This window comes from Melanostigma gelatinosum (assembly GCF_949748355.1).
Source record: "Melanostigma gelatinosum genome assembly, chromosome: 9".
Lineage (NCBI taxonomy): Eukaryota > Metazoa > Chordata > Actinopteri > Perciformes > Zoarcidae > Melanostigma > Melanostigma gelatinosum.
The window spans coordinates 22,429,862-22,456,935 of record NC_136642.1 but is presented as its reverse complement, the minus strand read 5'-3'; the positions used below and the strand labels follow the sequence as shown (position 1 = coordinate 22,456,935).

Sequence of the window (27,074 nt, the reverse complement as noted above, 5' to 3'; positions counted from 1 at the left end):
AGGAGGACCTAATATATGAACGCATGCGCACTCTGTCTAAGCGCCTTTTAGCTTTTCATTCACTCCTACAGAGTGAACTTTTTAGGTCCGTGCACGTTTAACTGCTGGACATAATACTTCTGTCACAAATAAACCTTATTGCTTGAATTGAGCTAAACGCCTCGACCTAAGTCTGTTCACCTGAGTTTTCTCCTCAACATGAGATTTATTCTCAACATTATACTTCGCCAGCAGATTGCAAAGCGAAGTATGATATTTCTTACTGGAATGGGTTTATTTAGCGACTAAATTTACTGGTTACTTTTCAAATGAACCTTTTTGTCAAAAACGTATGATGAGATTACAATATATGAGGCATTATTATATAACAGCTACTCAACAGTATATAAAATATTTAAAATCAACTCCACCGTGACCATCTAAAAACAATTAAATGCTTACAAGTTAACATGTCACAAATAATAATCCAATAATACAAATTATAATAATACACAACGACTGGAGCCATTCTGCATAATCTGTTTTTCTACCTTTCATACTTAAAGCATATTTTGCTGATACTGATACTTTTGTACTTAAACTTATGAAACATTTCATTCAAATTGTTCAACTGGTTCTTCAACCTATTATAACCAATGATGGTGAATGCTTACATTGCTGGAATCCATGAATTCAGACTCCTCACAGCTGTTGTAGTAGTCCTCTTTTAAATGAGGATTGAAACGCTCCTAAATGTTTTGCTTCTATGCAGTACTTCACAATCCTCGCCCAGTATTTAAACACTTAACATGTGAACGGCATTAATCATCACGTGGGCAGAACCTCACAACTAGCTAATACAACACACATTTGACACACAGTATTATCTTATTACGGTGATACGGCTAAAGTGTTAGCAAAGATATTGCCCATTTCCACATTCAACAGACATGGAGCAACATTAGCATTCATTTGGAGTCAAAAGTCACTCTCCTTTTTGTTTTGTTTTGGTTTCCACCACCTCCTGAGGGAAACAATATGGTTCTTTAGCTTCTTTCAGCTAAACTCAGTTTGGAGCTGGGCTTGGAGCACAGCTTTTTTCGCCAATACAGCTGCATGCCGCCGCTGGAAAACTGGCGATGAACCAAAACAGCAACGTTGCAGACTGTAAAACCGAAAGAATGCGATGAAAGAAGCTAAAATACACGAAGCATAGTCGTTCGATATATTGTTTACATAAAAATAAGTCTGAGTGCTGCTGTAAATTTGGTGTTTATTGGCGACATCCTTTTTCCAGGTTCGATCCACCTTAAAACAGGAAGTGACGTGTTTTAGATGTCACATGTTTGCAATCAGCCAACATGACTGACTAGTTAGCCTGAGCATGAACAGCCACTTACTCAGCTTCTGTACGTACCTCGAAGATATCTCTGTAGCCATGGACGCTGAAGATGTTGTCGGGGTCATCCTCCGCCTCGTCCTCTTCCTCTGTTGCCTCGTAGCCTTCGTCGGGGCAGGCGTCCCTCTCCGCCTCGGCCATGTTAGTCATGAGGTCGATGAGCTGCTCCAGAGGAGGGCTGAGCTCCCGCTCCTCGTTCTCCTTCAGCCCGTAATCCAGAGCCTTGTAGATCATGATGCCCAGAGACTCAATCACCTGCAGCAGCACAGGAGACAACCAAGAAGCAGCTTCACATACACGCTCATTTCTGTAGCTGTCACCTTGATCTGTGGACGTTGATAACAATCTGCATGCTTGCATGCCCTTTTATCTATGAACTTTGTGATACTGGCAACAATCGTAGTAACTTATAGTGCACATAGGTTGTACATATTTTAAGTAAAATCCAGCCAAATAACTGGTGTCTGATGATTAAACTGGATGTACGAACACTAAGCAAAACACATGTATTTGTGACGGATGCATCATTTGTTTTGTTTTTGTGCATTTTTCCATTGTTTATCTGCCACATCATGAAATCAAATATGGATTTCCGTCTTTGTTATGCAATATGATCCTCTTTTGTGTGCCGAGCCTGAGCTGAACAGCTGTAATGCGTTGACCTCATGACTCAACCTTTTAAACGAGAGACCATTCATAGAATTCATAGATGCACGCAAACACACTGACGCTCGCTGGCCTTTCGAGGGGCCGGCGCTGGGAGCAGATTACCGATAGTAGATCTTGTGATTAACTGACACATTAAGGAAAACACTATCATCACACATGTCCTCATGTGGATACAGTCCATCTTGTAAAGGATGAAAGAATCCACTGTCTGGGTTTTCCTCCTCGACTTTGAGGACGTCAGGACTTGAGTGATACTTTACCAAATGGTAAACAGCCTCTTGAATTCATTCAGGAACAAAATGTAATGTATGTGAGCTCCCGCCCTTTTCCTCTCCTCACCGCCATCATTCGTAATCATTTCATCTAACAGTAATTTATTTGCATTTTGGGGCAGAATATGTCCAGTAAACTCAAGTCTCATACTATAAAGTTCTTACTAATCTAGAATACATTTATGCATTTCTCGGGTACACAAAATCCACATTATATGCAGTTGGACGACCTAAATGCTCAATTTCATTTCTTACTTATAGTATGAAGAGTATTGTTAGTGCGTACATTTCCAACCAACCCTTGGTGAAAGCAGCAACTTTTCAATATTTTATTTGACAGTCATTTTGCCGTAACTCAACTCAGGAATATAATATATCTAAACGCAAAACGTTAATGCAGACTGAGCCAAGCTTTATGAAACCATGCTATTGTTTTCACTTCCAGGACCAAGGAGTCAGATGAGCAACAGCATTTCATTTCATCACATCTTTGTGACCGGTCAAACCAGGAGACAGGCCTAAAGCAATCATGGATTCTAGGAAAATGTGGGTGGTGTCTCACATTACTTTCTTGAACAAAGTCTTAAGTCTTTTTTTTTTTACTGTAACACAGGCTAATCTTTGAACTGTATTAAAACACAAAAATAATATAGCTTTGACAAAAAGGGAGCAAACCCTCGAAGGTGGAAGCAATGCTTTTTCTGTCGGGGGATGAAATACAAATAAGGTCGAATATATATGATTTGTAGAAAATATCCCCCAATTCTTAAAATACCTGATATTATATCTATTCTACCGGTTGGTGCTTGTTGGTAAGATGCTATGCTCAGTGATAGCCTTCAATCTGCCCTGGAATTAGAGAGTCAAGGTGGATAAAAGCAGCAAAGCCAAAGCCAAGACAAAAGACAAGAGTGTGAAATCCACTTGGGATTATTCTGCAGCCCTGAGCACTGAGAAAGAACTGCGATATAAAACGGTGAGAGAAAAGAAACTGAGAGAAAGGGGAACGGGATGCAGGGAGGAGGGAGAAAGACAAGGATCGGAGACAGAAATGCATCAAGAGACAGGAAGAAGAAGGGAATAAGATGATGCGAGTTGTTGAATGGATCAGAGAGGTCGAGGAGAGCGGAGAATGGTAAATCACAGAATCATAAAGAGTGTGTGTGTGTGTGTCTGTGTGTTTGTGGAGACATGAAAATCAAGTGCAGATCAATAGACAATCACAGAGGGAGGAGGAGTCATATGAGAGATCTGTCCTCCTCTCCCCCATCAGTGCATAAGAGCTGGGTTTCCTCACCTCTTTGTCTAAACTCCACCTGGATCCGCACTCGCTGATATTTGACATCATAGACATGGGCACACACATGCACATGCAAGCACACTCTTCCAGGGACTTGCTGCAAACTCAGGCTGTAAATTAAGAAATCCTCTTCAGCAGACAGCTGACCATGTTATAGAAAATGTGACAGGTATGGAATGATCTGCCCTGCTAAGCAGCTAATGGTTTCATGTGTTAACTATGTGGATATTCAGGCTCCCGCTTCTTATCTGCAGCTTATCGAAAAAAGATCTGCAAAAAGGAGAATGACTTAAAGGGATTAAAAAGAAACAAAAGGCTGCAGCAGATGGGATTGACAATTTTTTTTCACCTTCATTTGTTTTACTTTTTCTTAATCGAGCATTAGAAGCAGCCACAAATTAAACTTTCAAGAGATTAAAAGGGAGACTGCAGGACTTGTCATCCTTTAAAGATATCAACTGGCTACAGTATGTCTGCAATGTATCTATTCTGCACATATTGATTTGTGTTCACAAGTGGAGAACAAACTTTGGATATGGACATTATATATTGGTGGAGAACGCATCACTGGCTTCAACATAGCGACACAGTGGATGTACGAACTGTAAAAATGGGGAAACTGTGGCATCCTGACCTTATGCCTAACATCACATGTGCACCAAGCAAATGTCAGTATTTCTGTAAGTTTAGCTTAACATTTTGCAGCTTTTGTTACAGTAGAATGTGGATAAATCAGAAAACTATGCAGTATTATGTTTAAAAGTGCCTTATCTAACCACATTAGCTTGCTAACACAAAGGCTAGCTAACATTAGCTCGCCAACAGCTAACGCGTCCCATCCCAATATCACTTTAGTTATCAACTGCACCCATGTTAGACATAGGGTGCTAAAATAATCCTTTGACATGCTGAAATCTCATGTTTAGCTAGCTACAGGCATTTCGTTAGCATTTCAGTCCTTGGTTGGATATTGAGGCGCCAATTATTTCCCCCTCCGGTGGGCATGGTTTTCAGAGTTCGCTCTGTCTCTATTTACTGTTGCTGACCAAAAGGAGATATGCTATTCACCCATGTTCCATTTTTTTAAAGATACAAACCACTAAGAAAAAGAAACATTCACAAACAAAGTTGTATTGTCGCGACTGTGCATACTTTATTTTTCAGCTCCAGTTAGTGTTCGACGGTATCCTGCCTATGCTGTCACTCAAAGCCTGCTGGCGTCATTTACTAACACATTCCCTCACAAATAATTAACTGCAAACTATGACTGATTGCAGGAAGTAAGAACTGTCCTTGTGACTGTGAAGGCAGCCCAAAGCAAACAGTGTCTCCATTCCACTTAGAAGTCTCCCTGACTGCTTCCCAGGATTCCAGGCGACCAAGCGGAATGAAGGGGGAGGAAGTGGTGGAGAGAATTTTAAAAAAGAAGTAAAAGGAAAAGAGAAAAAGTGGGGAGAGGATGAAGGTGTCAACCAAAAGAGATTTGCCGGTGCTGCAAAGTGCAGCAGTGGCCATCGTCGCAAGCAAGAACAACATCAAACAGCCTGGCTTTAATTTCAGCATTCCTGTCACGGAGAGGAGGCAAGCTGGGCCAAAGTTAAAGCCATTGTGATGCATGGGGAAAGCTTTTTATATTCCCCAAAGCATCGGCCATGATGGTTCTCTCACATGTGTAGTTGTTATTTTCCTTAGTTATCTGCCTGCTGGCTTCAAATTCTTCCTCACAAAAGACAGTACTACATCTCATTCAGGAACCCTCTCTTCAAACTACAGTCAATGTCCATCTACCATCCACCTACATCGTCTATTATCCCTGAGGGACAATGCAGGTTAGCATAACTAACTAAAGTCATTCAAAATGGGACACCTGAGTGTTATGTTCAGGTGTCTGATCCATTCAAGGTTAAATTTCACTCCAGCTCTCAAAAGCAACTGCAGTACATGACCTCAGATATGAGGACTGAACACCATCACAATATGACATGACAACAGAGCCTTATGTAGACACGTGTGAATGAAACATGTTTGTTCTAGTTCTGTACATATTATGTAATAGGACCCTCTGGGTTAATATGGCCAGGTGTCGGCTGCCATGTATTCACTGTTTATACAGTTTCCTACAGTTGGAAGTACAGTATAACAGTACATCAAAGCTAAGACTACAGACAGCCTTTAAGTTCAATTAAAGGTATTCAAAACCATTTAAACCATCTCATGTATAATGAAAGCAAAATGCACAAGGTTCATATATGTTTACCAATGGGGCCAGTTTATAGTATGGCTTCAACTAATCAGTTTCCTTGTCGGTTTATCCATTCGATGACATAGCTTAGCTTAGCACAAAACAGCTGGCTTGGCTCTGTCCAGAGTTAACAAAATCTGCCTTCCAACACCTTTGAAGCTCACCATCCTGTTTGTATAATCTATAAAACCCAATGTGTAAAAACAATAATTTGTGGATTTACATGGTGTCCTGTGCCAGACTATTTCCTGGCTGGGAGTGTCTGCTGGTTGCATGGTAACCTCATGGTGATGACAGCGCTGACTCCAGCTTCATTTTGAGTGGTGTCCATCTCCTCATCTAACTCCTCGGCAAAATAGCAAGTAAGGGTATTTCCCAAATTGTTGATGTTCCCTCGATTTTAATTTCTTTTGGTCCAACAGACATTTGAAAACCTAAACATGAAAAGTGATATCAAACAGGAAATTGCGTCAAATCCTCACATTTTTTAAGAAGCAATTTTTAAGAATAATTCTTTCTTGCTAAAAGACGTAAGGGATGAATCTATTATAAAAATTGTTGAGCCACTTGACTTATAAATAATAAGCTCATGGTTTCAAAGAAACGTCAGGGAGCTGGTTCTCTATGCGTCGGGCAGTAGATGTCATGGTCGACTACACATTTTAAGTGGACTCAGACAAAGACACCAGCTGTTAGACTGTGAATCTCATTAGTTTTAGTTGTGTAGCTTTGTGTGCTAAACACCGGTGCCAATTGTGCTAATTAAACGCGAACTGAAATCTATGAGGTCTGCTCTCTCGTATACAAAAGCCTTCCATCAGTTGCTGTTAGCCAACCAGCAGAGGATTACCAGAATCAGCATGCATTGGTCAGAATTAAAGGATTGTAGAAACAATGTGGGGATTTAAAACATTTATATCTACTAAATGGGTTCATGGGAATTAGGTCATGGCAATGAAAGTAAACAGTAGGTGAGCTGAGTAGAATTTTACTGAAACAATATTGACTAAATAAACTGCATGAATGAATTACCTCGCCATTGATTACTGTCATTTTAAGTTTTTACAACAAATGATAATTAGACATCATAAAATGAAGTTATGCACAACTCACATTAACTATAGCTCCATAAACTAGGACATACTGTGACTTAATCTTAAAGGGAATGTGACTATTTTTTTAAATGGAGATCAACTGGACAGATTCTAATGGGACACATAAGGAAAAAGACCTGCATTTCATGGCAATTCATCTCATAGATTTTGAGATGTTTCAATCTGAACTGAAAGATTTCAACCTCATGGGGGCACTAGATGGAAACTCGGAGGAACACCAAAGTCAGTAGGATTCATCATCTGGGGACCATGAATAACTTTGGCCGGCAGTGGTTCAGTGGGTTTAGAGGGTCGTCTTTTAACCAGAAGGTTGGCCATTCAATCCCCGGCTCCTACTTTCTACACGTTGAAGTGTCTTCGAGCGAGACACTGAACCCCAAGTTGCTAAAGCTTATCCTAATGCTTAGGATAGGTCAAATGCAAAGGTCAACTTCCATGTATGTACCTGTATACATATAACTGTAACGCAGTTTAAGTTTAATGTCTGTACCAAATGTTTGTGCCGATACACATTGTAGATGTTGAGATATTTCAATGGATAAGTGAAACCTTGTCCTGGTGCCGGATCACCAAATAAGGATTGGTGATATTTGAGCATGTTGTTTGTATGTATCATGGCAAAGACCGGATGGCACAAACTGGGATTTGGTTTCAATTAATTCATCTAAAAACATTTGTGCTTATTGAAGAGCACTCTAGCAGAAGCCATCCATCCATCATTTATCTGTAACAGCTTGTCCTTCACAGGATGGTGGGGAGCTGGAGCCGATCCCAGCTGGCATCGGACGAGAGGCGGGGTCCACCCCGGGCAGAACGCCAGTCGATCACAGTTCGAACCCAGAACCCCCTTCCTGTGAGGCGACCGTGCTAACCACTGCACCACTGTAGCTCCCACCACAGCAACAAAGACTTTTGTATTTGCAAAGTTTGCCTGGGGAAATATGGGCTTTTACACACAAAAGAATGGACAATACACAACTCCTCATCTAACAAACATACTGCTGTGGTATGAGCGTAGTAAAAATCAATCTGTCCACTTAATAATGGATGACATTCGTGTAAAGTGTGGGTTACTTCCTCTCACACACAAACAAGCACTGAGGAGATTCCTTTCTCAGACTCTCACACCTGATGCTGTGACCTCTGATGGTCATATGACTGAGCACGGCTCCTCTGGTTTGTCCGGTATGAGGAACCCGCATGACTTCACACACAGAACAGAGAGAACACTTGAACAAAACCACATGCATTTCCTCCACCTTTTTCTTTTTGGGGGTTATTCTTCTCTTTTTTCACATAAAAGCAAATATTATTCCTGCCAAACACTTTCATAACTCCTGACCGAAATTTTCTGTTTACATTAAACACCGAATTCAACGTTAAACTCTAATCTCTTTCCTAGACTTCAAAGCTCAGATATTATGAGGGCAAGGAGCACGCACGGTTAAACTTTGACAGCGGGGGGACGTGATGAAGCATAATCCACAAATGCATGGGTTATACTGCATCATGGGACCCCGACATGTAAAAAGGTGGAAATGTGTATAGCTAAAGAGCAGATGTGTCATATGTGAGTGAAAATTTTGAACAAATATCATCCATTTCCTGTGGATTTAGCAATAGTTAAGTACTGAACACAGAGCCCTGTCAGGAGCTCGGTTCACTGGCTCTGAAGACAACGGCATCATCTGACATCCGCAGCCGCATCATTTGCTGGAGTTCACGCTGTTTTGCAGCCGTATGCGGATAATGTACGTTGGCCACGGCTACACATGTGCTCCTGCTCATCCAGCTTTGAGGTAATTCCAAACTGCATGCTAGAGCAGAACGCCTCTGCTGCAGGATCCATCGCTGTCAAGCGGCTCCAACAACTCACCGGTGGTTTTGTCAGCCAGTCTGTAGCGCACTGCATTGTGAGAACTAATTTCTCGTGCAAAGCTGCTGAGCAGAGATTTGACTCTACAGTTTCACATTCTCTGCTGCTACAACGTGTGTGTGTGTGTGTGCTTGAGTTAGTCGCTCTCCATCTGTTATCGCAGTCCTATAACACAGCAATCCATCTCCAGAGCTCCCTGAAAACTGCTGCACTCTGTCTCTAACGAAATGGGAAGAGCTCATCAGTAAGCGTGCAACATCACAGACACCAAATACTGTCAGACCAAAACCTAGCTTTGAATTCATCAAACACTCTCAAGTGACACCAAAACACATACCCTGCACGCTAAAATGATTCCATCTATTCTACAACATCCAGCAAAGTATTCCTAAAACGCAAAGAGCGGACAAGCTGTACGACCTCTTCTCACAAACTATTATTACAACAATTAACAGCAGCTGTTGGAGGAAAGAGCCCTTTAATCAGGTTCGGAACCGCTCCCAGAACTGCCATCAAACAGGAGGCCTTGCTGGGTGACATTTCCTACCAGTCAGCTGGGAGCTCTGGGGCTGGTGGAGAAAATGACCGGGTGAAGAAGACACACGCTGGGTGAAGGGAGGATGGATACACATGCCAGAGAATGGTCTTCCATGCTGACAACTTGTCAGAACAATTTGTGTAACTAGCAGTGAAAATAAGCTATTTACAGCAATGCTGAGAAAGAAAGTATCATTGCGTTGTGTTAAGACACAGTAAAAGGCATTATCTTGTACTCAGGCCTGTCCACAGCATTTGCCCTGTGTAAATAGAATAGTTATTCACTTACATGCCAAGAGTTAAATGCGAATATTACTCCCACTCTGATGAGTTAAGTATGAATCTAGGCAGGAGGTGATTAGCTTAGCATAGCAGAAAGACTGGAAGCAGGTGGTAACTGTATCGATCTTTTCATCTACGGTAACTCTCGGCAAGGAAGTGAAAAAGCACATTTCCCAAAATGTGGAACCATTCACGACATCGACATGCTAGCAGACACGTTATGGTAGGCGACGTTGATGCTGCTGCATGCCAGAAACTATCTCCATCACCAACTTGCATTGGACACTGTCTGGTGCTCGTTTTGCTGTTTTGAAGCAGTTTTCTATGTAACGCTGAGTCTGAAGCTTGTAATGAACCCAATTAGAAAGATGCATTTGAACATTTTATCTATTAAAAGTATTGGTTCATTAAGCAGCAGGGGACCCACAGCGGCCGCGTTTGCAGGCATGAGGATCAACACAGCACACTCCCACGGCTTATGACAGTTTAAACCACAGCACTATCTGACTCCGGTTGCACTTCAAATAATCCTGCAGAGTGCCCGCTCTAATATGCCATCCCTGTTGTTGTGGCTGGCCGCCCTCTTTGACTGTAACTAGCTAATGTAACCAACTGTGAGAGGTAAATATTTAAAGAGGAGAAAATGCTTCTACTGCGATTAAGTCTGTATCTCCCTCCATCAATATCTGGTTAACTGACTGACTGTTAATTCCTTTCCTTTCCCAGCCTGCACTCTGGGAGGCTTGTGAGGTAATCAACCAAAATCTTCCAACCAAGGTTTCACAACTAGTCACACTCAACTAATCCAGTCATGTGACCAAAATACTCATTTTAAACATGTATATATTTTTACCATGCAGCAACAAAGTTGCATGTCAAAAACATGAAGTAAACATTGCGAACATACAGTAAGCAAAACTGAAATGAAAGCTCCTTGTTATTCGACATATAGTGTGCCCAAGTTATAATGTCCTCCCTTGCCCACAATATGTACTTTGACATTGTACACAAGTAAATAATGTCCACATAATATTGTTCGAGCCTCTGTAAGCATGTGGTGGTGAAACACAAGAAGTAGAACAGAACTACAGTGGAGTTACTCACCTCTGTGGTTGTGCAAGGGCTGTATTTACCTGCAGGGAAACAAGAGAGCAGTGTTGTGATAAGCAGCAGATGTAAGCCGAGGCACAAAGCAGCTTACACACACATGCGCGGTAACATAGCTGTTATATTACAGTGAAAATAAATGTATGACTGACAGAAGTTAAGCGCATGTGATGATGATCTTAGCCGTTCATGTCAAAAGGCCATGCGTTACTTTTGATTCCGTGTAGGAATATCGTTTAAATATCATGTGAAATATACATTGTCTCAGGATCCACTGCAATCACTGGGCCGTCATTTTCATATATTCATCACTCTACACATCTGTTAAAGCACAAATAGGGACTGCAGCTGAGAAACTCTGATCGTTTATTTCAGCATCAATAGGGTTTTATTTTGTCACCGATGGAAAATCTCAGGCCACAGCATTCAAATTCTTTTTACACTTAAACTATTCAGGAACACAGTATGTCTACAAACGCTAACATTAAACTCTCACGGTCATAGTGCAGCTTTACGAGTCTGTTCATTCCTACACTCTGACACACGGTGTCATGGAAAAGGTCAATCTTTAAGAGCTGTTCACAAACACATTGTTGTATTTCTAAAAAGGACTTGTTATTTCCTACAACAGCTGGACACTGTAGTTTTTAGCAAATGTTACTATTTTCAGCTGATGAATAATACACATTTGGTGTGCCGCGGAGTATATCCGTAAATCAGGAAGGTGAGCGTTAACCTGACGCGCCAAATTGTTGGTTTATCTGAGAGGGCCGTCATTCGAAACTGTTTGGTCAAGGGCAAGCACTTTAAAAAAAACATTGGTTTTGGTTCAAGACATTTAAATCACTAAAAGAATAATACAGAACATCACTGCCTTATAAATGCTCATGTTCTTGGTTTAAAGGAATTTTACTTATCAGTGATTAAAGATTCCCTCCCTCATTAACCCATTTCTGCTAAAGTGCTCTGTGCTCTCACGAAGCAAACTGGACCAGTTTTAATAAAAGCTCTGTTTCATTTCTAATTACTTCAGCGGTTCGTAGCATGTGACCGATGATGACAAGACCCCTCCCAAGGAGCCACGCTGCATGAATGTACTCCCTTCAAAAAGAAGACCCACTTAAATGCTCCCCCGGGCTACATCTGCCCAGCTTTTACTTTGTGAACAAACAGCCTGCTGACAGATGAATCACGAAACAAATTGGCTGTTTTGTCTTGTGACACGCGGTAACGCAACATCACACCAGCTATGACATCATCCCGGGCCCTTAACTTCGGCATCAGCAGGTTTGAATGCCACGCTGCTGTCTGTAGGGTGAAGAAGAGCGGTGTGATGTGAGCACTGCAAAACAGGGGGAGCAGATAAACCAATGTGCTTTCTCGATAGTGCTATAACGATTGGTAAAAAAAGTAGGATATTAAAAGCCAAAGTCGAGACGAGACAGAGAACTATTTGTAGAGGTTCTAAAAAAGTGTCCTGCTTTCATGATGTATTAAGATGTAATACAAAGTGTCAGGCGCTCCAGATGACCTGCGGAATAAAATAATACTGGGCGAACGTATAGGCCGAGACAAAATCTTCTATCGCGATATCATAGCGATATATATCACGATACAGCATGTTTTCTGGTAATTCACGAAATAAGTGCTCGATATGAAATAACCACACGGTTTTGTGTGAATTAAATACTTGACAAATGAAAAGTACGGAGCAGTTTGTCATTTAAATAAGACCTTCAGTTAGTCCAGGCTCGTTATGATCAATTTAGACGAGGTGATTGTGTACCACGATATCTCTATATACGATTCTATCACGATAGGATTCCATTGAAAGACGATTAATTATCATATTGAACTATGGCCCGGCCCTTGGCGGACGTGGTAACGAGCGGGTCAAACACTAACCTTGTCAGCATTTAACTCAAAGTCAATTTTTGCAGACGAGAGTTTCAGAGCTCCTAAATCCTGAAAACTTTTGCCACAGATTTATCTAATTATTTACATGAATGTCTTTATCTGACTCGAGCTTGTGCACCAGAGAGAGAGAGAGAGAGAGAGAGAGAGAGAGAGAGAGAGAGAGAGAGAGAGAGAGAGAGAGAGAGAGAGAGAGAGAGAGAGAGAGAGAGAGAGAGAGAGGGGGACAGCACTGAACACAGATATATGGCAATTAGACCAGCAAATCACCCTGCAAAGCGAGACCATTTGTGCGGTTGCAGAGCACTGATCAAAACACTTGCAAAACACTCCCAGTATGACTTAGACTGAAGACGCGCAGAGCAGTGACTCCCAGCCAGAGGGACTTCATAACTCGTCATGGGGTTCATGGAAGGATTGGGAGGAAGAAATGAAGACTTGATAGAGTCAGCTAATGAATGATCACTTTCAACAGTCAGATAGAAGTAATGGATACATCTTTAAAATACAGTCTTTGTAAGATAACGTCTTTCGCCGAATCCGTTTACATGAAAAGTGTGTTTAATAACTTACACATTTTGAGTATGATGTGAAGGAAACGGTAAGATGTTCATCGGTATCGTTTTGGCAGCAGCTCCTTTTACCTTCATCCCCTCTCAATATAATTGTGGTTTTGAAGAGAATCAAAATAGATTATTTATTTATTTATTATTGGCACTGTTGTGCTGCTTGGCAATGTTTATATTGTCGATACTCAAATAAAGCTGCATTTAAACTCCTTTATTTTATTTCTTCTTATTTTATTTCGTAAAACTGACGAGTTCACATATTTGGGCAGCACTGTCCGACACGACGGGGGCACAGATAAAGACATCAAGAACCGTCTTAATAAGGCAAGGAACACTTTCAAAGTACTGAATAACATATGGAGGTCACAGCAGTACACCATCAAGACCAAGCTTAAATTGTATCAGAGCTGTGTTTTATCCACCCTATTGTACGGTTCTGAATGCTGGAGAATGACACAAGAAGACCTCAACAGACTATCAACCTTCCACACCAAGAGTTTAAGACGAATACTGCACATTTTCTGGCCAAACACCATTTCAAATAAAGAACTGTATGACAAATGCCAACAAGAATGCATGGAGACCATCCTAATGAGCAGAAGATGGGGATGGATGGGACATGTGTTGAGAAAAAATCCTGCTGATATTACAAGAACAGCCTTACATTGGACACCAGAAGGGAAAAGAAAAAGAGGCCGACCAAGAAACACACGGAGAAGAACTGTGGAGAAGGAGATGCAGAGCCTAAAGCACTCATGGGGCACCATCCAGCGACTCGCCCAGGACAGACAGGAGTGGAAGACTTTTGTTGCTGCCCTACATGCCAAGATGCATAAAGGGAAATGATGATTTTATTTCTTATATTATTTTATATTTTCCACAGGAAAAGACAATTATGAAATGAGAACTCCTGACAATATCAACCACTTGAGATTCTGAGTTGTGATCTTTCTATGACATCATAATCACTTAATTTTATCTGACTTTTACTTTTATTTCCTGCTGAAGGGCGAATTATTTAGAGCTGATAAAGAAGTGATTTGTTCTTGTACTCCAATTGTATATAACCTGTATGTTATGTACAGTAATATATATGTATATATGTTGGTTTTTGACTCAAGTTATATTTGCTATTTGTTTTGTGATTTAAAAAATAAAATAAAACAAAAATAAATACAAAAAGATGCTCATCTTTGAAATAGCAACATGATTACTGACGCGATGTTAACAAAAAAAGATGCATATTGCAAATACAAATGCCCCAAACATGCATAACTACAACAAGTCAATACATTTTGCATGATGGGACATTACAGCAGCAGCTGAGGAATAAAAGCCTGGACTCCCCTCTCCAATGGTCCCTTCCATACTCCTAAAAATAACCCATTCATTCTAAGCATAGACCAACAGGCCACAAACGGCATCGCCCTCACAGAAATGCGGCGCAGTTATCAAATCAAATGCCAAAATGTTGACCGAGCAGTGTTCAGTGGTGTGTGTGTGTGTGTGTGGACATTGCAGCTGGAGTAAAGAGCCTATCCCTCAGGTGTAGTCCATTACGGACAGAGACAGATAAATGGGTAGAGATGTATTTCGTCAGTCTGCTCTACACTCTGTGTTCACTGCATCAGCAGGGCTGTGATTGCAGCATACACTGAACATGCCAGGCCTACGTCTGACAGGACACTGTTTTGTGTTCAGACAGACACAGACACGCCCATCACATGGCATGCAGTGTCATCTGTTTTGAATCCTGGTTGGTACCATGTAAAAAAAAATGCACCTGTAGTGTGAGCGATGCTAGACAAATACCACATAAACGCTGTAACTGTGTCCCATGTGAGACACAAATTACCATAAAGCAGAATAAAGTCAGGATAAACGCCCTGCATGTAGCCCCACAGACACTGTGCAAAGCCCCTAAAGGGATATCTTCCACAATGTTGCAGTGATTTATCATTTGGCTTGCTATATGCTTCCACCGTCTCCTCTCACTTTCTTGGATGTTTTCAGAGCACAGAAGGGCCGTAACTCCTTATTTTTTTATAATGCCCCCATGTCACAGGCAGTTAGGAGCAGCTGTAATCAGGCCATTCAAAACACAAGGCCCTCGCAGGGGTGGACCATCACCCTTTTGTGTTCACACTACATCGGCCCCATGCATGCACATTTCAGCTTGCAATAATCACATGCTTTAATTGGAGAGGCTGCCGATGTGATGTGAAGTGGCCAACAGGCTGAGATGCGTTCAATGAGAGATGTAGCCGTGTGATGTACACACATGCACACACAGGAAAAGTGGAAATCAGTGAGAGCCATTTGTTTGTCAGTGATCAGGTGTAATTGGGCCCCATGCCTCTGGCTGATGTTGTCCTGCTCTAGATTAAAGACTGATATAGCACCTGATCAGGGAAAACATCTAAAGTCTCCACGTGCTGGATGTTATATTTATAGTACCGTTATTGCTCTGTGTTATCACTATATTACATTAGGGATTATACACTGATGTGATGTTGTAGGCTATATTGTCTTACAATCACAACACCCCATTATTTGAAATGCAAGTGATGGTCTGGCCTAGATCGAGAGCAGCTTTAGGCGCACTCATTCTCACATAATAGTTTACCTTCACAGTCCCGGTGTTCCACCCTCACGGACCCGTCTTTCTGTATCCTGACATCCTCCGGTCCCAATATCCTCATCGGAGCCGCCGCTGATGATGCTCCCGCAGCGGTGGAGGAGCTCCCCCTGCTCCGGTGCCCCTTCGCCAGCGTCCTGCAGCACTGGTAACACACCGCCCATGCCTGCTCCTCGTTGATGGGCTGGCTATAAAGCCTCAGTATCTCCTCCAGGGAGAGACTCTCCACTGCCGCTTCCTCCGTTGAACTCCCCGCGTCGCCGCTCGGCCATCCTTTCATTATCTCAGCAGCGCAGGAGGAGGAGGCCCGATGGATGCTTCTCGTTCCTGCTCCCCGGGGCAGCGGCCAGCAGCGCGCCGGTGGATATTTTTTCCCCGCCCGCGCTGACGTCTCGTCCAGGTTTCGGTACCACCAGCGCGGTCACAAGACGGTGTGTGCGTGCGTGTGTGTGTGTGGGGGGGGGGAGTTGTGTGATTGTAGTCTCCGCCGTGTGTTTGTGTGTCTCATTACACAACCCAGCAAGCAAGGCTCACTCTTTCATCACATGATCTCTCTCTCTCTCTCTCTCTCTCGCTCTCTCTCTCTCTCTCTCTCTCTCTCGCTCTCTCACACACATACACCCCCCCGCCAAAGTTCTCCTCTCAAACGGGTCTTGGAGGAGGAGTGCTCGCGCTGGCGCGGGCGCCTGTAAAGACTTCTCCTGACGAGAACGCGCAGCCAGGGGGGCCAAATCTTTCTGGCCCCACACTGAATCTATTTGAGGGCGCTGATTGGCTAAATTGTATGTCACTCATTTATATCTTTAATCAGCAATTGGCTAAACTGCTTTATAGACCCGCCTCTTTTGGGCCAAAACGATCAGGCCCCCCAAGCTGCGCGTTCTCAGAGTGTCGTGCACACAGACAGAGAGGACGAGCAGGAAAAGCATATATTTTGCGCAGATATCATATTTTACACATATTACTGGGTACATTCCACAGTTCAAAAACACAAATATTGACAATTTGTATAATTTATGATTATTATTATTTTTTTATTTTTTTTTGTGTGGCTCAAGGTGGGGCCAGGCCCCATGGCCCTCTATTGACCAGCCGCCACTGGTGGTTAATAATTCAGATACAGTTCATTCACGCAGGTTTTACGGGAGTCAAAGTTGGATCACCAACCAGATAATTTTCAAGAGGCCCCAGAATCAATTTATCGAGTGACAGAAAACCTGGGGTTGACGGTAGAACTGTAACAGGCTATGAGTAATGCACAGAGGGTGGGAGGCATAGCGCACCTGCAGTCTACACATAATGTCTCCATTTGGAAACATTTAGAGCTTTCTAAACATCTTTTCATACTTGTTTTAATTTTTCTTTGTCCATTTTTACATATGAAATGTTTACATATAGCAACACCAAACGTTTTTTGTCCGGTGTGTTCATTGCTTGTTATTTGTAACAAAGTAACTGGCGCTGTGTATTAATTAATCCATTTTTATTTATATAAATGTATTTATTTATCAAATATTCCCCTCTGAATAAAGTTCTATTGCGTCTGTTGTTTTTAATCTTTTTTTCATTTATGTTTTGTTGTGTGTTTTTTAAATCATCAGATATCAAAAGGCCAAGAACACATGCATAGTGTGAGCCACACAGGTGTTTTCACTTAATTGTCTAACAACCAGGCATGAATATTAATGCTTACTGCTGTTGTGTACTTCCTTATTATTTTCCATGATATCTATTCACTGTTTGTTTGTGGTAGTTTCTATAGTAATTGTTTCTTCCTTGGATACTTCATTCATGTGAATGTTTTTTCATGATTTCAATTCAACTTGTTCCTTTGTAAAATTTTCCGACATTTTTTCCTGTAATTTGTCTGTTGTGTTCTACTTCTATTGCAATTATTGGCATACTTTGTCCCCTTAAGGAGTAGAGTGTTACCTGTACACTGATTGATCCAGTATTGACTCTCAATAATGCAGATTAGAAACACCTCGGAGAGAAGGCTGCATTCTGACAATGATTTTCTAAGATCTGTTTGTCAGATCAATACATTGTTCTGTCAAATGTTATTTTATTGAGAGCCGTCAGTGCTGTGTGCAGATCTCTTGTATGACTTGATGGCATTTTAAGGTCATGGCACTTCCATGCAGTTCAGACGCACGTACTCTGATCTGTATGTGGTGGAGAAGTAAAAATAAACTGTTTTTACAAAAGCAAGTAGTCTCCCTTAATATACTTATTTACAATTTTGAGGTACTTGTACTTTATGCGAGTATCTCCATTGTACTTCATAATTCTACTGCACTATATTTCAATGGGAATGTTTTAGCCGTAGGTTTATTTACCAGCGTCTTACTTTTATTTCAGATGTCAGGCACAAAACACAAGATCAGTTTGTAAAACATGATGAATCATCGACGTAACAATAAGACAGGATCACTTTTCATATTGTGTGCATGTACTTTTGATACTGTAATTGAGGTTGTCTTCCAACATGTTCAAATATACCATGCAAGGACCTCGTCTTCAGTGTCTGTTTGGTGCCCTCTGCTGTCGATGTCTCCAGCTGTCCTCCATGTTGAAACTGAAGCATTTCTCCTGAAGCCATGTGGATTCCAAAGGATTTCTGCTTAAAGAGGACCTGTCCTTCAGATGGCCTGCAGCTCTGCATATGATCATGAGTCATCACGAGGCTTCACAGAGGATCTCTTTTTACTACACAGAGCTGGGTCAACATGTCTCTTTTTCATTTCTCCCACACGTACATCACCATATCATGCTTACACTGTGTTCATACTGATTCGTTTTTGTTTATTTAACCTTTATTTTGCCAGGATAGTCCTTTTAAGATTTAAAACCTCTTTTCCAAAGGGAGTTCTGGCCAAAACCGGGAGCATAAAAGTTTCACACACAAAAGACCAAATAACAGACTTTCACATATCTGTAAAGTGAAATCATTTTTTAAAATATAATAAAATAAAATATCCTGAATTCAATAATAACAAAAAACCTTGTAATTTATGAATCCCTTCACAAATTCTCACACATTTGATAAGATTTATTCATCAATCATATTTATTGAATCACTGGCTTACATACAATACTCTGATACAGATCTTATTTGACAGCAAATATACACAACATGAGACGACAACACACACACACTCGTATCACATGTTTGTTACGTAAAGCCACCCCACAATCTCATGAACACATAGCAGGTCTGGTTGCCGTGGGTTACAGTGATAACATGTAAACACAAATCCTTGAACACGGAGGATGTCGCTGTCAATAAAAGCCAACCCATGTGGAATGACGCAGTAAATATACATCTTTTAAACATGATTTCTTAATCCATTTCACGTCAAAAAAGAACAAAAACAAACAGTAAACAAAAACAAAGTATTATTTTTTGTCTTTTGGTTGTAAAAGTGGTAGAAGCTCGCCGTTGGGCTGTTTCACCACAAGTTATGAACATGCAGCGTTGTCATTCAAGCGGCTGATAGGGAGAGGCGACAGTGAGGAGACGGACAGCGCGAGGGGGGGGGGTTAAGGAAGGGAAGACTCAGCATAAAGACACTCAGCATAAAGAGAAAATGGGGAAAGTGTTAAACTTTAAAGTCAAACAGGTTGCAGTTGACCTTGTCGTAGACGTAAGGATAATACTCCTGCTGGCTCAGGTTCAGGCCCGGGATGTCCATCGCAACCTGACAAAAAAAGAACACACAGAAAAAGACAGTCGAGGCTGTTAGTGTGTGTAAGCAGCTGTTTCCAAAACTGAGAAATGAACGCCACCCATGAGGTCAAATGAAAAACACTCTGAGGAAAATAAAGCAGCATGTAGTGTTTAGCAAAAAACATCTCACTCCCTAAATCCCTAAGATTAACGTCAAATTCATATTTTTGATACAATTTATTGGGACAAAATGTCCTTTCTCACTTATAAGGCCTGATTATATATAGAAGCAGTAATATACTTACGTTGAGGGCATATCTTCCAATTTAGAAATATAATTTTTTCCTACAAGTGCATTGTGGGTTGATAGAAATGTGTATGTATTTATATATATATATATATATATATATATATTAATAAAGCGTAAATAACAACAAAAACGTATTATACAAAATTGTTTAAAGACTGGAACATTCATCAATAAAGCCTTATGCTTCAACATAAAACATTATTTGGTACACGACTGCAAGTTCACAGCAGTACAGTATGTAGAGGTTTAAGACCACTGTACTTGTCTACTTGTGTTGCAGTAACCAGCTCTGGCCATGAGAAGGAGCAGCTGTTACTATCTCACACAGTGATGGAGGAGAGAAAGAGATTGTGTCCCACATTAATAACGATTCTATACAGAATCTACTACATGCTAATCGTCATGCTATGTTTTTGGAGTTACATATCCCTCTCCTCCAAAAAACATCAACTTACTTTTACCATTTCACTGATGGGAAAGTATTCAGTAAATAAAAAGTGAGACTGAAAATATCAAGCTTTCATAAAGTGTAGTTTGAGTATACTTTACTTTGTCACTTCTCAAGTGTGAACACACTCAAAAGCTGCTTTGAATTAGTGTGTAATGTGGCTTTAAGACACATGTTCTGTTGGTGAAACTAGTTCGTTTGCACTACATTACAATATAACATTTATGTCTATAACAACTACAAAGAATAGTCTCTGAAAACGATACTTATAACTGTGATTCTTTTAAGTCATGGAAGTATTGTAGGTATACATACCGACATAATATTGTACATCCTAACTTCTGATAAGATAATCATATTATAAGGTTTTTATTGTAGCACATGACTATGTTCCTCCGGGATGTGCAGAGTTTTTCTTGTTGCTACTACCTTGTAGTGAGAGCCGTTACATAATCATATCAAAGTACTCACGTCGATGATAGCAGCTGCACTGCTGTCCAGATGTTTGTACAGATCATTCAGCACCTCCCTCAGCTTCTTCATGGTCTTCTTGGTTGGCTGCAGGAGCATGGCCTGAAAGTTCACCGGCAGCCCATATCTGGAGGAAGACGTTACATATACAAGTAATGCATAAATCATTTTCTTTCTTTCTTTTCTTTTTGAACTGCTGCCAGTTTATAATCAGTTATATATATGGGTGATATTGAGACTGTATTTCTGATGACAGTACCTTAAAACAGATTCCACAAACACTCTCAGTGCTTTGATGTGAATCCATGCGATGAAGGCTTCACTGAAGTTCACTTTCAGCCATCGGACAAGCGGGCCCTGCAGAGAGCAGATACGGATTAGGGTTATAGCTTTTTTTTGGGGATGTGGCACTCTTACAATCTCGCCCAAACAGGAGAGGAAAGAAGATTTCAAACTGATTCAGGCTCTTTAATTGTCTGTTTTCTAAAAAAATAAAATGTAATCATTCAATTATTTCTAATACAAAAAATCAACCAGTCAGATAAAAAATAAAACATTTGTAAAACTACGAAATTGACATTATCCTAATGAAAACATTGCTTGCTGTGTGTCATCTTGGGGTTTAATCATTTTCATCATTCAACTAGGAATTCTCAGCAGTTGTGATTTACCACTTTGAAAACCTTCCCCAAAATGGTAATTTTGACAAATAACAGTAACTTAATAAAGAGACTAACACCGACCTCAGCCAGGATTGACATCTCTGTAAATTGATCTTCATAATGTACTCAAAATTGCAAAAGAAATTTCAAACAAATCTCCAAGAGAAAGCTACTTACACCAACACTATTTGCAAAAGAAAACAACTTAAGAACAACAATGAAAATGATTTCCTGTTCCATCACTTACAAACTGCTTCTTCTTATCTGTGCATAGCCGCGTCATCTCCTCTTTGTCTGCCTTCATCTCCTCCTCGTTGTACTGGAACTCTCTCACTGTGAACCTAGAAACAAGATGTCGGGGGAAGAAATCAGCTTCATCTCATCGTGAATATATCTGTGTATAAAGTTACGAATATAAACCCTGTGATTCACCGTCCACTTGATATATTTAGTCAGCGCTATCTATATTTGCTGCACAGTCTGGCTTCCTTTGAACACGTTTCACCTCTTGACAATGACGGCGCGTGTTTTCTCAGTGGGACGACTCTTACTTGTTCTCTCTGGCTTTGTGTTTGAAGTCGTCGATGGCTTTCAGGAACAGAGTGACGCTGAACAGTCCGCTGTCATTGTCTTCAAACAGCAGACTGGAGGAAAAGACAGGAACTTGTTATACGGCTGTTATGATGCTCACAACAAACTTTAAATGAATGGGCATATAAATACAGATGAAATCAAAATCACTGATGACATCACTCACTTTGAGGATCGGGGCACCACCATCTCAGCCAGTGTCTCGTATGTTTTCTGCCAGTCTGCGTACGCCAGCCTGAAAGAACAGAGGACGAGGAGACACTAAGAGCGCAGCTCATCTCTCTTTCTCCTGAGGCCTTCTCGAGAAACAATACTCACTTTGGTACAACTACCAGCATAGTGATGAGGTACTCCGAGTCGAGAACGAAGTCTTCCTTCTTGATGATGTCGGCCAGGCTCCTGGTCAGCAGGCTCCCCCTGGTGGCGGACGACAGTGTTACAATAACATGGACGCGACACAGAGACGGCATCGACAAAAGCTGTTCGGGGTCGCAGTAACTTTTCTGACCATGCCGACACCGTCACGTGAACACGGTAGATGATCCGTGAAGTTAATATAATTTGCCTTTTGATGACGTGCACATTGGTACATGTGGGTCACTCACGCGTTCTTCCTCTCCAGGTTCTGCAGGTTTCCCTTCAGGTTGTTGTAGGCGGATGCTCTGGCCTTCAGGTCATTGTCAATCTGGCTTACTTGCTGGGAAACGATGAGAAACGTGGATGAAATTATTTACGACCGACAAGTAAAATGCAGAGTGACATGCCCTTTAAGACACACCCTCTGCTCAGAGCCCCTATAGGTGCTGGATGGGCCCAGTGGGGAATATAATCCTACACTAGAGCTCTACCACTGCCATCTAGACTACAAACATACACAGAGACACTTCACAGCAATATCTGTACAAATATTGACAACGGCACACACAGAGTGCAGAGACTATACCTTTGAGATGATTTCAGAGATGTTTTTAAGTGACTGTTTGATGGGATATTTTGCCATGTCCCATTGGAATCTGGTGATATAGGTGACAAGATCAACTGGAAAAAAACAACAGCAAGAGACCGTCAGGCTATAATCATTTTATAATCAGATTATATTGAGACAGAAGATAAGGTAAAGCTACAATTTCATTACAGTGTGATTTCAGATCTGATAGTTGTCAGTTCTTCAAGGACGGTTAAGAACATTCAGAACAACATCAATGTGACTTCAGTGTTATTAGCGTTATAGTCTAGTTAACTTTGCTTCACATTCCCACGGCTTGTTTTGGTGCTACAATAATCTTGACAAGTGTTACTTGCAAACATCAGTGTACCTCCGTTGGCCAGCAGGTTCTCCTGCACTTTGTCTCGACTGTCCTCCAGCACGTCAGCCATGTACTGAGCAACCTTCTTCACCACACTGTGAACAACCGGGAGACATCACAACAACGCCATGCCAACGCAAACTGAGAGTACAGAGCCGGCGCAGACCGAGCGTTCGCCCTGCACATGCTCACACGACCTCATCTCCCAAATATAACACAAGCACACACACACACAAGCACACACACACACATCAAAAGCTTTCACATATTACTGTTAAGGTAATTTCCTGACATGGCAATTTATAATATGGCAGACTTGCAGAGGTTCAGGATTTTTAAGCATCCAGCACCGCATCAAAAGCAGAGCTGTGTCTACAGCAGTGAAGCCAGCTAGACACTGACAGCCAAGTCACACCTCAAGCCTAAAAAGTTCATAAGAAAGTACATCTGCCACTTAGGTTTAATCTTGTATATCGATAAAAAGATTTGTATTGTTCTTCTAATGACAAAGGACAACAAAATAACCCATATCCAAATAATCCAATCAAAACTCCAATAAAATGCATTTATGGGTGCAATTTTAGGTATTCTTTTTTTCCCCCAGATATGGTGGACAGAAACTTCCAAAAAGGAACTAGATTAAAGGCTGTAGTCAGACAAAGTGAAACCGTGTGTTTCTCACAGTCTTGGAAATATCTACAGAGGAAGCAAAGCAGAGCTCAGGCAATAATGGCTCTGTGTGAGTTTTGGGATGTCAGCATTTCCAAAAGGCTATAAATTACATTCAAACGCACTCGGGGGACATAAGTCATTGGGTATGAATACGACTTAAAAAAAGAGCTGCTGGTGTGTCACCCAACTGTAAATTGCCGAGTTTAGACTGCGAGCCCCGCTAGCCTCTGGCCCCTGTGAAATTCCTCACTGTTACAAGGTAAGGGAAGGGATTAGGGAACGGTAAAGCAGCTACATCAGAGAATCAGGGGTGCTGCGCAGGTTAGGAGTTATTTTGTATCATTATCATTTAGCACTAAAACAGTAATCAGCCCTCAGTTAATAGCAATGTTCATTCCAAGTCAGAATACAGAGGGTGGCATACCTTTCAACAAAGGAGTCTAATTTGGCCAGTTCATCCGACAGCCCAACCAAGACATCTAGTGTCCCCACCTGTTGTTCAACACAAAAAGTCAAACATCAGCACATGATGGTTTTTGAGTCGTCAGCCCTGAGATTTGCGTCGTTTTGAAGTGGGGTCAGCGGGGTAGTGTTTTAACAGTGACATCTGAGGTCCAGTCCGCCTACAGTGATATCCAGAGGGGGGCCCTGTGTGCTTATGATGGCGCCTCTTTGTCCGGGGCCACTCATGCTTCGCTAACAGTTCCAGGAGAACATCGCAGCCCCGCGAGGCTGCAAGGTCAGCGGGTTTACTTCACCTTCGGCAAAGAGAGGAACCGAGCCAGACGAGTCGGGCTGCTCTGTGGACAAAAACTTCACCAAAACTGACCGCTTCAACATGCAGGCGACGGATCCGTGTGAAGACTGCTTCCCATACACACAATCAGCTTACTCTTGACAGTGGATATATCAGGTGAGTGAGTTTAGCCCATTTTTACATGTAAACCACCATAACTTTCTTCTTTTAAATTAACTTATGTGCACATTCTACTACATGAGTCAATAGATCGATTACCACAAAGTCATGCCTCTGTACTTCAGCATGGGATAAAAGTGTGATGTTGTGAAAAGCAGAGAAGCCCACAAATATCCATGCTAACCTTGAGGTCTGGGATGTTGAACTTGTGGTTGGTGGAGAGGTTGTTGGTACGTGTGGTGGCTGCCATCATGGTGTCCCATGTTTGCTGGCAGGTTTTCTCTCCCGGTGCAGAGATCAACCAAAACTCTGACATGGTTTCGACAGCACTGGTGAAGCTAGAGAAAACTAGAGAGGAAGACTGAATTCAGACTGATGTGTGCTGTGTTGTGATACAGCTCAGCAGTTAATAAAACATTAAGAAACAATGAGTTTGTCTCTTTGTCAACAGCACTGATTTGGTTACAGTGCAGGTTAAGCACTCTGTTTACATGTCTCCCCGCTTTAGCTACATCTTAGCTCCAAAAAGCTGCTGTGCTGTTTACCACTAAGCTAGCAAGTTAATGAGATCATGCTAACCTAGCAACAGGAGCTCATTCAGTGTTTAAGTCTATTACAGGCGGTTTCGCCAACACCAGCGCATTATCATTAACTTACTGCTACGAACGTTACAGAGCCAGAAATAAGAATCAAACGCTAATTATACTATATCAAACCGAAGCCAACAAATAAAAGATGGTTAAGGTCAAGCAACATCCAGCAGGGATTAGCTACCCGTTAGCCACTTAGCTTTGCTCACAACAACAACAACAGCAGCAGAGGTGATTATGCTAGTGTTTGACAATTTCACTCACCTGTGAATACCAAATGTGTCCGTTAGCAGTGGAAATAAATATCGCTGTCTACGGCTTGATCATTTTCATAGTTGCCATTCAATACAGTTGGTGAGGTCTCCTGACAGCAGCATCAGAGTCAGCTGATCTGCCAGAGGAACCGGAAGGCCTCTCACACGCTCTGCTCACTGGGGAGACTCCGCAGCGACCACGGCCGGTGGACAGCGGGTACTGCAGGGCAAGTAACTGAAATAATGTCCGTGTGATGCTGATTGTTGTGACTAAGTTTGATGCGGAGGTTAAAGGACACTTTGGTAGGGCAGATGCGTGCGAACATATGCGATATAGAGGCCATGCCATTTAGATAAAGGAGGGTCTCAGTGACAAAGCCACACTCTGCAAGTCAAGTCAAGATTGTATGAATGTCATGCAATAACATAGATCAGTAACCTCCATGAATAAAGACTTTATTTATTAGAGTGCGGAAGACATATCCATGACAGTCAAGTTTACATAAACCATCTTCGGTGAGCCAACATTTTTACTCTTGACATGGAATTTAACCAAATTTCCTAAATTACCAAACGTAATAAGAACTCAAACCCCAGATTTGAGTGTCAGTCCACATTCCAAGTGTATTATTACATTATAAGAGAAGGACACAAGTGATCTTGGATGCCAAGTCAGCAAGCATTAGAGGCTTTCGAGTTGCTAAATTTGGAAATGCCGGCTCAGGTTTCCTGACTTTGGGTGTCTCCTGCACAGAATCTGAAGGAAAACGCCACCCAAAAGGACATGTTTATAGTTCAGTGGGTCTGGGGTTCATTGTTTGGGACACAATGGTTGGTCTGCCTGGAGCCAACCCTCGACATCAAACGGCAGGTCGAGTTTGCCCATAGCTGGCCAGAGGCCAGTCTGCCGGGATGTTATCAGGACATACACACACACACACACGCCATAATCAGTCAGTCTGGAGAGTGCAGACTGCTGCTGAGAGTCTGGTGTGTGCTCTCCTCTATGTTCAATAAGAGAGAAAAGTGTTGTTTTAGCAAGCATAGAATGCAGAAAAAAATAACTATTTGCATGTTTACACACACTTACATACACACATTCAACATCGTCACCTTGCATGGACTCCCAGAGCTCTCTGGAAACCATCACAGCTACTCACACATGACTGACCACAGGTCACTTCTTCCTCCATGTCTTTAGAAAACACTCACTGTTTTTCTTCTAGTTCTGAAACAACTTGTGCGCTCCAGCGATGAAGGCCTCTCTATCTGCTTTGTATACAC

At 41.7% G+C, this 27,074-nt stretch overlaps 2 protein-coding genes across 2 annotated transcripts in view; both read right to left on the bottom strand.

Annotated features, from left to right (window-relative positions):
- LOC306781981 (protein spire homolog 1-like) overlaps positions 1 to 16,201 on the bottom strand; it is a 51,754-nt gene extending 35,553 nt beyond the window's left edge. Inside the window, exons 1-3 of the mRNA XM_079275116.1 lie at positions 15,888 to 16,201; positions 10,776 to 10,804; positions 1,397 to 1,633 (exon numbers count right to left, since the gene is read on the bottom strand). Of these exons, the coding sequence (XP_079131242.1) occupies positions 1,397 to 1,633; positions 10,776 to 10,804; positions 15,888 to 16,179 (558 nt within the window). The 5' untranslated portion in view covers positions 16,180 to 16,201. The remainder of the gene's footprint in view (positions 1 to 1,396; positions 1,634 to 10,775; positions 10,805 to 15,887) is intronic.
- A 2,759-nt stretch (positions 16,202 to 18,960) lies between these two features.
- LOC306781886 (V-type proton ATPase subunit C 1-A-like) lies at positions 18,961 to 25,934 on the bottom strand. Its single transcript, XM_079274979.1, has 13 exons — positions 25,801 to 25,934; positions 25,131 to 25,294; positions 24,455 to 24,522; positions 23,368 to 23,453; positions 22,995 to 23,089; positions 22,657 to 22,748; positions 22,370 to 22,468; positions 22,218 to 22,286; positions 22,012 to 22,104; positions 21,708 to 21,801; positions 21,058 to 21,155; positions 20,799 to 20,925; positions 18,961 to 19,600 (listed from the first exon to the last, which is right to left on the bottom strand). Exons 2-13 carry the CDS (start codon positions 25,260 to 25,262, stop codon positions 19,502 to 19,504), a joined length of 1,152 nt encoding a protein of 383 aa, XP_079131105.1. The 5' UTR covers positions 25,263 to 25,294; positions 25,801 to 25,934; the 3' UTR covers positions 18,961 to 19,501.
- Positions 25,935 to 27,074: the final 1,140 nt, after the last annotated feature.